Genomic DNA, 13,011 nt, shown 5'->3' on the forward strand with positions numbered 1-13,011 from the left:
TCCAACAACTTGCCCAAAAGTTTCTCAGCTGGATGTCCAATAATTCCATGCTACTGTAAAACTGTCTTTCCCTGTACATCTAATTTCTTCCTCTGCATCATTGCGGGCAGGAGAACAGATGTAGGTGAACCACTGGTCTGATCAAAAGTGACAGCTCCTGTGTTGCTACGCTCTATTTCACCGGGGCTGCTCCTTTACAGTAGAAGTAGAGCCCCGACTAACAGCTGTCTCTGCAAAACTGGTGTTTGCTTGTTCCATGTGAGAGAGCAGACTACAACCAGCATCTTGTTACCGAGCAATAAAAGCCACAGAACCTATTCCTCAACAGCTTTCAGAAGCTGTTGTTAGGAAAGCAATTAGAGTCATGTTTCCACTTACTGGAACATCTCCATCCATATTCTGTATCTGTCTGATCCCCTAGCGACAGATCTCTTTTTTTATTATTTTATTGTAAACAACATAAATTCAGACAAAACCCTTTTGCTCTTCCAGGTGAATTCCCCATCACCTTGTTGTTAAAGATTCGTTAGCTCCCTCAGCCAGTTGCATCAAACGCAGGTAACTGGGGCAACCAACTGGCTGCAAAAAGTCTGTGAAAAGTAGCAGTACCACGCCTACCCAGAAGGAGACAAGATGTGCTTGTGAGGCTTCAGAAAGCCTACAATCTCATTTAGGTGTCCTGTGGACTGGAAAACACCAGTGCTGTGGTTATTATTACTATTGCTCGGTGTTCAGATTCAGGGTCACAAGCCAGCCCTTTACAGAGGCTGCCGTTGCAAGCTCCCCTATTAAATGAGTTCTTTACCTGAAAGAAGACACCGATCTCCCACCTTTAATGTCTGATTAAACAAGTTGAACCCTCCCAGCTACCTCAGCTCTTACGCTCTGAGCGCAGCGTCAGTTTTCTAGTTCCCGTCAGGCAAGGCCTCTGTGTCAGGGAACTTGGCGCTTACAGCGATTTTGGGGACTGAAAGGCCAGGAGGGGCAAAAGGGTCAAGTTCAGCAAAAAAAGGGCAGACCAGGGCCAAGGGTAGTTGGGAAGCTGGCCTCCTATGCAACCTCTTCTTAGTCATATCTTGCTCTAATTTGCCCAGTTGGACTGTTGGATTTTATAAAGGAAAAGGTAGTCTTTAAAGAAAACAACAAAAGGGTGTTTACTGCTCTCATCTTCATCCATTATAGTCATTTCACATATACGTGCACACACACACACACATGTATATTAAGTGCACACACGTATAAAAGTGACTTGGAAAGAAATGTCTAATACACACACATACACTCACACGTCATGTACCAATGTCTAAGGAAATGGATTAAAACCATCATCTTCATCAAAGGCCATCAAGCACAGAACACAACAGTCATTTTGTATGACTGTGTAGCCATTTGTTTGCCTTGACTATATCTTCCCATACCCTAATATGCTTGAATTTCTCTTCAGCATTTGATTAATTTTTAAACAAAATTGTCCTAAGCTTCTTTCGTTAATCTGCTTTGATCTACAGGAACTCCCTTTACCTTCCTGAAAAAAAAATAATTAAGTGTATTAGCTACAAAGACTACATTCAATTGCAGGTTATTGTATTGCTATAAAACATGACAGGAGAAACAGGAGGTCTTAGCTGCCTTACCTTCAGCCGAAAGCAGACTAGTCCCAAGACAACCTCAGCGCAGATCTCAAACCTTTCATCCTGAAGGACTAAGTGTTCAAACTGATGCGACAGCCTGACGTGCTGAGGAGAGAAAGACAGTCCCTACATTGTATAAATTTGATTCGTTGGGAGAAAAGATGAGCTAAATTGTTTCCACCCCTACATGCTTTTCTCTGTTCCCTCTTCTGAGATGTGGTAACATTCACATATCGCCATCTGCTTATGTGAACTTACATCCCGTTTCTGGCTTCCAGAGACCGTACCCGGCCGTTACTGTATTCGTAGCTCAGCCTGTCTTAGGCAGTGCTAGCCTGTTCCTTAATGAAACCTTTTGGCATGGTTAACTGTCCTGATAACCTGTTAAGAGTAAATAGTTGTAGCAGCACTTCTTTTGGTTTTCTGCCACTGTCAGTTTTGGCTGGGAATGGCTAAAGGGTCCCAAAGTGATGGTGGAGAAAGGGGGAGATGCACAGACACACACAGAGAAAATGGTGACAGTTCCCGTGCAAAACAAGCTGGAAAGATACGCTTTTAGAATAGTTCACTTAGCATGAGACTCGCTGTGAAAAAGGGGAGAACTTGCTCCCTCTCCTGACCCGGGTGCTCAGGGTCAGCTGAAAAGAAAGGCGATGGCAGTATGATCAAGCAAATGGAGAGCACATCTCAGCCAAGCCGTTTAGAAGCTACTGGGGAAAAAAGAGTGACACTGGACACCAAGCCAGAGCAATTCTTTTGAGGCATAGGAAACCTGTGCGCTTCCAAAGTCAAACAAGTGGGGAAAACACCGGCAGGCGTATTAACAACCAGCTGGGAGGTCTTCACGTCGGTCAGTGACGCTTGCGTACTCATACTCCCAAGGAGAAAATGAATTCAAAAGCCCTTGGAAGAAAAGAACCTATGTCCTCATCGGGTCCCGCAGTACCTTGTCCAGCCCCCCCTCACCGGCTGTCATCACTTTAGGGCTCACGTACCTAAAAAAAAAGGAGTAAGGCAGCAGCAACCGGCTATTAGAACTGCAGTTTGCCTTCGTGCGATAGCCGCTGCACCAAAACTTATCAGCAACATCTAAAATGATGCTTAAAAGTTCCTTCTATTTTATGTGTTTATGATTGCGAGTCATTTTGTAAAAATAAACAACTAACTGCATGTCTTTTCCTTCCTTTGCCCCTTGCTTTTTTTCAAGTTCAGGGGCAGATATCAAACAAAACTGAGGCACCTCACTTTGGGCCAGGGTTAGACGTGGAAGGTTTCATCTCACAGGGACTTTTGCCAAAAGGGCAAGAACAAGGCAAAACAGAAATTGCAGAAAAGAAGAAAAGGAAACGCATTTTGCAATCTTAATCATAGCTTTGTGATGTCTGTGTATCTCTTAAAATAGAAAACCATTGTTTGTTTGCACTGAATCAAAACATGGATTGAAAACCGTCATATTGGGCATACTGGCACCCTCGGCAACCAGCCAGCCTTACCGTTGCTCCCACCTCCTCTCTGCTGCCTGTTACCTCCATTTCTCATCTCCCACTAAAATGGGACTGAAAGCTCTTTGAGTCGGGAGTCAGATCAATAAAACGCCCAGTCCTTTCCAAGGCTCGTATAGAGGGCAGGAGCTACAGCTGTCAAAATTGACCGGAAGAAGCGTATGTGTACGTACAGATACCTGTAGGCATAAGTGCATGGGAACGTGTTGGAACGAGCTTTTAGTGTCTCCCCCTATCCTCAGGCTGTACAGCCTCAAGCGAGCTGACGTCTTTTACACAGCTCTGCAAAATTTCTCGCTGCGTATACCAGGTCTTGGAAATCAAAGCCATAAACCCCGCCATGTTCAATGAGATGAGAATTTCACAGCTGTTCAGCTGAATGTAATCACCAAGTGAATTTAATCAAAATTTACCTGGGTGAGAACTGAATAAAACCAAAATTTAAGATTTGGCTTACTGCGGGAAGTTTGTACAAGACAACCGCGGAGCCACGCTCTACCTTTTGGAGCAGGTATGTATGTCCGCTTTTTGCACCAGAGAAGTTTTCAGGAATTTGAAAGAAAGAAAAGCAAGGGGAAAGAGAGACTATTGAGCAAGTCCTAACAAGTAGCAATAGTTTGTGAAGCCACCGGGGGGCACCAAGTGTTTTAGATTATAGAGAACTGGCAAGGAGAGGAGGCGGAGGCTTCACTGACGTTTCACCTGTCAGAGCTTTGCTCACGCAGTTAGCCCAGGCCCTGCGCCCTGGAACCACGAGCTGTCATCCTGAAGTGGTTTTACAAAGACGGCTGCGACCAAACGTAATTCAACCCAATGAAGTTCAACATTACTAAGCCTGGAAGTCCAAGCTCTGTAAGACCGACGGGCTTTTAGGTATCACACCTGCCTCTCAGGGCGCCCAAGAGCTGTGCCCGTGCTCTGGATGTGGGCACGGCAGTGACGCACGGGGGGACACGTGCGGCCTTAGTGCCTCACCTTGTCAAGACGGGCAGGTAGACTGTGAAAATCAAATCCTGTTTGGAGAAGCACAGGCACTGAAACTAGGGACAGGAAAGGAGGGGAGGTGAAAACTGACAGGCTGTTCTCGGGTTTCTGCTGACCGTGTACGTACCAAGCCTGACCCTCCAAATGCTTTTGATTTTGACATTCGTGCCACGCTGTGTCCCTAGCGTCATTAACTTTAGGTTGATGTTCAGCTATTATTTAACCTTTGAAAATTATTGTCTTTAACACTGTTATATAATTTAACAGAAAAAGGGGACACACACAAACCATCCCACGTACTGTTTCTAGCAACGCCGTTGGGACAATCCCTTCATCGCGTGGCTTCCCAAAGTGGAACCACATGGACTGCGTCAGTGGCCGGGGAAGTCTTGGTGCGTGTGAACGGAATGCCAGTCCTTCTCTGCACAGTGAAATTTAGCAGGCTGAAGAAAAGCAGCTTGTAAGGGATTTTTGTGCATCACTATCGACCTCAGGTAAGTAACCATTGCTCTTCTGCAGTGAGAAGGGAAAAAAGGAAGGGATCTGATTCCTTTGGCTATTCAGGATTAAGGGAAATGTCTGACATCATCACTAATGGGAGCAGTAAACTTGTGAGGCCTTAAGATGTGGTCCCTGTTTAAAAACTGTTTTTTTCTAGTTGATGACAGCATCTGTACTGGGATTTGCATGAACTCAGGAAGGAATTGAAACCCTGCGTCCCCAATCTTGCAGTGAGGCCCAGCCCTGCACGCGAAGAGGCGTGCCTTAGCTGCTATTGCATAGCGTGAACAGGAATGACATGCCCTACACGCAGGTACGTCGGCGTATGAAAAGTACATGGTGTACGACTGCACGCTACATCCCAAACGCAGGCATCCCCTTCGACAGGTTCCAGCCCAAGGAGCTCTTTCAAACCTCTGCTCTTCTGCCTGGCTCTGTGTGCCTGGCCCTTTCCTTCCCTGGGGCAACTCCTTATAGCACACGAGAGGGTAGGGGGGCGCGGGGAGAGAGAGAGAGAGAGACCTTCTTCCCGCTTCCCCAGCTCCAGCCACTCTGCTCTCCACCTGAAGGCTCTGTGTGCCTGCCTCTGCCGCTGTTCCCAGGTCCCTTCTCGTTCTACCTGTGTGCACTCTACGACCCACTGTAATAAAGGCAGCTTCAGAAATAACTCTGGCAACTCCAGGGCTTCACCTAAAACACAGCTACCAGCCCCAAGTACACAAGGTACAGTGCCCGCTCTTCTCTTCAAGGGCTGCCTTTGCCAGCACTGGGAACATAAAAGCTATTATCTGCAAGATGCTACAACACAGTTAAAAGGAAGCAACTGTTCACAGAATCACAGAATCACAGAATCATAGGTTGGAAGGGACCTCAGGGATCATCTAGTCCAACCTTTCTAGGAAGAGCAGAGTCTAATGAAGATGGCCCAGCACCCTGTCCAGACTTTTCAAGGCCAAGCCCTGGGACAAGCGATTAGCTAAAGTGAAGTTAACAAGTGAAGTTAAGTTCCAAATTACTTTTTGTGCTGAAACCTCTCTGTAGGTCTGGAAATACAAACTAGTGTCAGGCTGGTTTGCTACTTCATTGCTACACTAGCAAAAGCAAAGTCATTGCAATAGATCTGGAACCAAGAATAATTCCTGAGAAGAGAGGAAAATGGGGAAGAGATGAAACACATTTGAAAATGCGGTTTTGCAGCTGCTGATACAAGCTGACCAACGTCTGCAAACTCGCAAGAGGTATCTTCAACTACTGCTAGAGGAGGGAGCAAACGAAATGCAGTTATTTCTTGAAATGTAAGTTCGACAGAGAAGTGCTGGAGATAGAATTGCCTTCTTTTCCTAGCTGCTTTGGAACCCACTGAATTTCATCATCACTTGTCTCGTGTTGGCGGGGCGGGGTGGGGTGGGCCGGGGTGGGGGTGAGGAGAAACTAACTTAGTGGTTCCCATCTGACAGATGTATACAGTGACCCAAATTCTGCACTCAATCAGCCCGCTTGCCCTTTCAAAGTTGCAAACATGAGGTTGTAACTTATTTTTCTCTGCACACCAGGCAACATTTTAGTCCTTAATGAAATATGAAACACGCACACTCAGTTCAAGAAGCCCTGCGAAATCTAGCTGTCTGCACCGCCTTTACGAACAAGGGAACGTATTAGAGTTGTACTTTGGAGTCAGTATCTTGAAGAAAAGAGTGATTTGCTTAGCCTTCCTGAACTGTGTGATCACAGAAAGCATAAAAAGGAAAGGTCTTCAGCTATGACTGTAGGAAGACGAGCGCTTTTTGGCTGGACGGTCAGGGAGATGCCTGGGAGTCAGGGAAAGCGGGAACTTGTTGAATGTAAATACTGACCCATGGAAATCAGCCTGATAAGAGGCCATGTAATTAATATGGGGTTTCCATCAGGAGGGCATGATTCAGGTTGCCGCAAGGATGACAGAGCATCAGGATTGCCAGTCTTGTCAAAAGTTTACTTCTGAAAGCCTCAATAAGGATAAAATCACAATTCAGGTATCTGTATAGTGAGCTGAAACTTACAGAGCGATAAAAATGAGAAGCAAAGAGGGTACCCTCCATCCCAGAACCTTTTCACGTCGGAAGAGACTTATTCACGCAGTGGTTTTACAACAGTGGAAAAAGCCTTTCTTAGGAAGTGATCTGTTTAGCACCACAACAGGAAGGCATGTGTGCCTGCCGAGGGTTTGGTTTACTAGCCCATGCTCCTAGCTAATGGATATTCTTGTAAATATTTAGAGCCAAGTCATGGATCTCCCCTCACTAGAAGTTTCCCTAAACTTCATAAAGATGAAAGGTGTGCTTGAGTTTGACTTTACTGCTGCAGAGGAGGTATGTATGTAATTCAGAGTGGTGCCAGGTGTGGTTTTTAGAGATAAAAACCCCTCTTCTTTTACACCAAGAGTAAACTTAGTACTTATTCATAACAATGTCAACAAACTGTAAATTGTACATGTCCTTTTTTTGAAAAAAAAAAAAAAAAGAAAAGAAAAGAAAAAAGGTGGATTTTAAACAGAAACCAAAGAAACCACAGAGGTAGACATGCCCAGTAGGTAACTGTATCATAAATGCAGCCCAGTGACCTTAATCATAATCTAAACATGCTATCAATGCATGCACATTAATAAAAAAAAAAACCACTCATGAATAAGCATGTCTTTGCCCAATAAAACCTCCCACCAATAAACCAGTAAGCCCCCAATAAAAGGGCTCTGGCTTGGCTTAATTTCAGAGGGAACTATGGTCCCACACTGTAGAAATTCCAAATTCCTGGACTCGTCTTCCCTAAAGATTAACACAAAGCAGATGACGGTTTTGATCCTGCCGTGATCTGAAGTTGTGATACGACGTGAGGCAAACAAGCAGCACCCCTACTGAGGCCAACTATCCAAAACGTGTTGTCTGTGCTGTCTGCTGTGTGCAGAATCACGGAGGGGTAGCAAGCTCATCGCCCCTTGCCCTCCCACCACAGGTTCCCCAAGAAAGCAAATTCCAGTCACCTTGCGGATGTGCTCCTGCAGTCCCGTGACCCCGTACATCCTCAGCACGAACCAGAGCTTCAGGGAGCGGAACCTCCTTTCCAGGGGGATTTGCCAGTGCTGCAGGCCAGGGAGAAGGCCCATGTTAGAAGTCACCGTTGCAGTGGTACTGCAGATATTGTACATTCTGCAATGATGTGGTTCAGTCTGCAATGAGTGTGTTCAACCCAGCCAGCGTGGGTTCATGAAAGGCAGGTCCTGCCTGACGAGCCTGATCTCCTTCTACGACCAGGTGACCCGCCTAGTGGATGAGGGAAAGGCTGTGGTTGTTGTCTATCTGGACTCCAGCAAAGCCTTTGTACTGTCTCCCACAGCATCCTCCTAGAAAAGCTGGTGGCTCCTGGCTTGGACAAGTGTGCTCTTTGCCTGGTAAAAAACTGGCTGGATGGGTGAGCCCAGAGCGTGGTGGTGAATGGAGCTAAATTTAGTTAGTGGCCAGTCACGAGCAGCGTTCTCCAGGGCTCAGTGTTGGGGCAAGTCTTGTTTGAACCCTTTACCAATGATCTGGATGAGGGGACTGAGTCTGCAGATGACACCAAGCTGGGTGGGAGTGTCGATCTGCTTGAGGGTAGGAAGGCTCTGCAGAGGGTTCTGGACAGGCTGGATTGATGGACCAAGGCCAACAGTATGAGGTTTAACAAGGCCAAGTGCCGAGTCCTACGCTTGGGTGACAACAACCCCATGCAACTAGTCTTATGACTAGTGGCTGAGGGAACTGGGATTGTTTTATTCCGGAGAAGAGGAGGCTGAGGGGAGACCTTGTCGTTCTCTACAACTACCTGAAAGGAGGCTGTAGCGAGGCGGGGGCTGGTCTCGTTTCCCAAGTAGCAAGGGACAGAGAGAGAGGAAATGGCCTCAAGCTGTGTCAGGGGAGGTTTAGACTGGAGATTAGGAAAATTGTTTTACTGAAGGAGTGGTCAGGCACTGGAACAGGCTGCCCGGAGAGGTGGTGGAGTCACCATCCAGGAGGTATTCAAGAAACGTGTAGATGTGGCACTTTGGGGCATGGCTTAGGATTCTTGGGCGTGTTGGGTTGACAGTTGGACTTGATGATCCTAGAGGTCTTTCCATCCTTAATGATTCTATCATTCTATGATCTTGAAGCATACACATTGCCCCATCCTACAGGCTGTTGCTAGAGGTGGGTCTAATGGTAACAGAAATGTCTACTTGCGGTTAATGCCCTGGTGTGATTGTTTAATACTCAACATTTTCAAATGAAAATTGGAAAAGGGGATCGGCGTCAGAATGGAAGGGTCACAAGGCAAATCAAATATCCTTTGTGCTTCCTGAATTCTCCCTGAAGGCTTTGGAACAATAAGTATCTTAGAAGCTGACGTACACTGGGTTGCTTACAGTTGTGGGGCTAGCACCTACAATGACAGGCCCGTCACCCATTTCAAAACTACAGTGTTTCTATTGGTTCCAGGTTAAAACACAAGTGCATTTCAGAAAATGTATTATTCACTCTGTGAAGGAAAAAGATCTTTAGGACGATCCTTTCTACTGCTTAAACCTTGAGTTATTACACATGCAAGACGATGTCTGCTTTTAAAGGACTTTTTTCAAAAAACCAGAGTGGAAAGTTTCAGCTTGAGGAATGTTAAAGATTTAGCAAGCTGCATCCTTCCTGGCAAGAAGCATAAGGTTTTGGGGTTTATGATAGCAAGAGAAAATAAAAGTCCTGGAAATATCAGTGTGTACAAGTTATGGTATTAATTACTACAGGGATGCTGTACTTACCCGGTAATCTGTTACGAGGCCTGGAAGTTAAAGAAAAAACGTTCACATTGCTTCATCACAACAGCCAAAACCTACAATCACACAAACGCTATTGGAAAAGCTCTGTCTTAGCTGTCCTTCCTGGTGGCCTCACTGAAATCCCAGTACAAAAAGGTTGATACAATGCTTTACAAACGGCTTTCTGTCAACTGCTTTTTATGCTAACTAAAATCTCACTTGGTATCTGTTTGCACTTTAATGAGCTTAACTCCCTGGGGCACTTTGAACATGGAAATAGGCTCCTAAACAACTCTAGGTAGCTTTACGAATTTCAGTTCTAATCTTAAATCCTTCTTTCCTTTAAATATCAGTGTGCACGTAAAGTAGTAATAATAAGAATACTAACAATATCAATTAATTATAAAATTACCAGAATCCTGATGGTGATGCTGCAAGTAAAGGGGTTCTACTTTAAAGGCCTCTATTACATCTGATCTTTTTTTCACCCTGCATAAAACCAGAAAGAAATCCAGTTGAGAAATTTAAGAATTAAGATTTAAGGGATTAGATTTCCACCAGAAGTGAAGACAAATTGCATGTGTTTAAACAGGCGTATTTCCTGAGCAGAGCCTGTGCCATTTTGGGTGCTTTTTCACAGCCGTATCAGTACTGTGCTTACAAGCAGGGAAGTGTAAGGCTCAGCGGGAACGGGCAGCATGACTGCACGACTGCATATTTAACAACAGACAAGAAACAGACACGGGGATCTTTTTATGGTGACAGACACTCACACCAGAAAGCGAGACTAGCTAAAGCAACGTTAATGTTTGCAGTCAACAGAAGTTGCCTTGAAATTACTGCAGTACAAAGCGGTGTGGGAAGAGCTGTGGCTTCCTAGACACTGAGCACAGCCGCGCTGAGGCTCGGTGGATGCTGGCCACTGTCTGTCCGTGCTGCGGTGGTGGCAGCGGCAGCCACGGGGAGGGCCAAGCTCCCCGGCCCAGACGCAGGCTTCCCTCTTGTACCGGCCTGCCCTTGCCTGGATCCAGCGTACAATTACGGACAGAGCTACTGCAGCACAATACAACAGTGCGAAGCATACTTTGCTGTCGCCAGAGTGGGTGGCGTAACTGGACGGAGCTTCAAAAGCCAATGTGTCCCTTTAGAAAGAGGCAGCTGCATTTTGCCAGTGGGTAATAAAGAGATTTTGCTGGTTTTTGTTTCACTCGGTGGGTAAGATTGACTCACCTTTACAAATGACAGAGTTTATAGAGACAGAAATGGAAGAGACCAGAAATCAAAAAGGGAGAGACTGCTACCTAATTCTATTAGGCCTATAGATATTTCACACAGTAAGCAATAGTTACGTCAACATGGGGACACTCAAAATGACAAAAGTCCAAACATCTACGATTTTCTGTGCATCCATTTTCAAATGCTTTAAATATTTTAATGTAAACTCGAAAGTAGAAGTCTGACCTCCAATATTTTAGTGCGTATGTATAAATGCACAGGCCAGTACCTACTCCCAGTCTCATCCACATCTGGACTATGCTCATAAAACATCTTATTCAAACAAACAAGAAGCCTTCCCCTCACTTCAAAGGTCAGGAGAGTACCAAGGTTAACAAAGTACTTGCCTGCAGGTATGGAAAGTACATAGCTGAAGATAAGCAAGCTTATGCACGTGAAAAAGAGTGAAAGACATTTGGAATACTCTCAGTAAAAACAATAACTACTCTATCTGTGAGCTGAAAATACCTGGTGGACAGAAGGAAGGAGGTTTACTTAGGGTAGATATTGTGAACAAACCCTAAGTTGTTGTGCCATAGTCTATTTGATATATTTCATTATTTTGATACATTCATGCTTCAGTAGCTCAGTCCATATGCTGCCAACCCAAGCGGCAAGCAACATCATCAATTGTCTTGTGAGAGTTTCATTCCTTCTCTTAGAAGCTGTAGGAATGCCGTCCTCTTGCACTTCCTTGGTGATGTGACTGCTTTTTTCAAAGATGGTGCCTGTTCCATCTGGGGACTTCACAGGCCTTAATCTGGCAGCCATGAAAAACTATCTAAAAGGATTACTCAAATAAATCCAAAGCCTGGACGTCAATGTATATGAACCAGCTGAGCTGCACCTTTATACCCCATGCCTAGATTTCACCCCACGTATTTAAACTTCTTTGCAGGAGGTGCTTGTGTGGCCTGGTATCGGATAGAAGTGGTGGGGTTAACTTTCTTTGCAGATACCCCTGGTGGACTGAGGGCTCCTGAATATATATTTCAAAACTGTCATGGAGAAACTAGAATTTTTTTAAGGCTTCATGTCATGCTAGTAGACCAAGTAAGACCTAGCTCGAGTGGCACAGGTCCACGTATTAAGTCCTCGTAATACAAAATGCACAATAAAAGTCCTGGTGAATGAAGCAATGAAAACTTGTGAAAAGCGACTTCCTTGGATTGCACATCTGCAGCTTTTAACAGCCTCCCTCTATTCTGCCCATTTTAACTGACAGATACAATAACCAAAAGGGAGACTCTGTATTATAAACCAACTGGAAAATTTCACTTCTGTCTACAGATAGCCACTCCCCATAAGCACCTTCCTTTCAAAGACTAAAACAACCTTCCCAACCACAAGTTAATGCTTAAACCCTGAAAAGAGTCACAGAAAAGCAAAAATACCAAGAGTATGCAAGGTGATTAGTTTCACTCGCTCTGAAAGAAGACACTTCTTCCTATGTTGTCATGTTGCAGAGCACCAGTTCAACAAGTCAGGCAAAACCGACTGGTAGTTTCAAGGCAGAGTCTCTAAAGGACACCAGCGTTTGAATACGGAAAATATACCCCTCTCGCAGTGGCTATATTAAATTCCTTTTTATGGGAAGCTGACTGCTCTCTTCTGTACATCGAGAAGTCTGAGAACATTTTACAAAAGGTTTATACCGAACTTGCCTCCAAATCCCAAAAGGCATCGATGCTGTGCTACACATCGCACTGGGCTGTTAAGAGAAAAATTTCGTTATGGCTTGGAATATTTGAAGCGCCTACATTGGGAAAACTCTTACAATTCAAAAGCGTCCTCTATTCTCTGGATCATACCCATAGTTGTGCAAAAGGCAACGCTGCAGAGAAGAGCTGAAGGTTAACCAAAGGCAGCTGAGTGATCACTGTCTCACGTTTATTCTTCTTTTAATTAAGGTGACCTGTTTCGGGATGATGTTTTAGAGTCTTCTTTTTATCATTCTGTTTTTTGTCCGTTTCCATTTTTGCCAGTTTTGTTCTATCATAACTGAAACTAATGTTTTCCTTTACCTTGGTAAATGGTCTGCATTTACTGAAGAGCTGTTTTGCTAAGAAGTGTCATCAGCCGTGATGCTGGAAGACACTAGCTTCTGGAGATTCCAGTTTGGGACGCAACAGGACCATCTATTATGGGATGTTATTATGACCGCTGCTATTACTACTACGATACTTTGCTCTGCTTCGAAGTATGTCTACTGGTTTCTACGTTGGCATGTTTTTATATCAAAATGTCGTCTCTGCTGCCATCTGGGGAAACTGAAAATCAGTACAAAATTGCATAAATAGTCCTTTTTGAAAGCAATCGCTTG

At 44.8% G+C, this 13,011-nt stretch overlaps 1 protein-coding gene across 1 annotated transcript in view; it reads right to left on the reverse strand.

The window, feature by feature from the left end:
- The window catches only part of LOC135311969 (aromatic-L-amino-acid decarboxylase-like), a 40,708-nt gene that overhangs the window by 1,925 nt on the left and 25,772 nt on the right, over positions 1-13,011 (reverse strand). The window contains 4 exon segments of the mRNA XM_064443324.1: positions 1,635-1,736; positions 7,635-7,733; positions 9,417-9,436; positions 9,826-9,902. Coding sequence (XP_064299394.1) covers positions 1,635-1,736; positions 7,635-7,733; positions 9,417-9,436; positions 9,826-9,902 — 298 coding nt within the window.

Source organism: Phalacrocorax carbo, chromosome 2, assembly GCF_963921805.1.
Source record: "Phalacrocorax carbo chromosome 2, bPhaCar2.1, whole genome shotgun sequence".
NCBI classification, from domain to species: domain Eukaryota; kingdom Metazoa; phylum Chordata; class Aves; order Suliformes; family Phalacrocoracidae; genus Phalacrocorax; species Phalacrocorax carbo.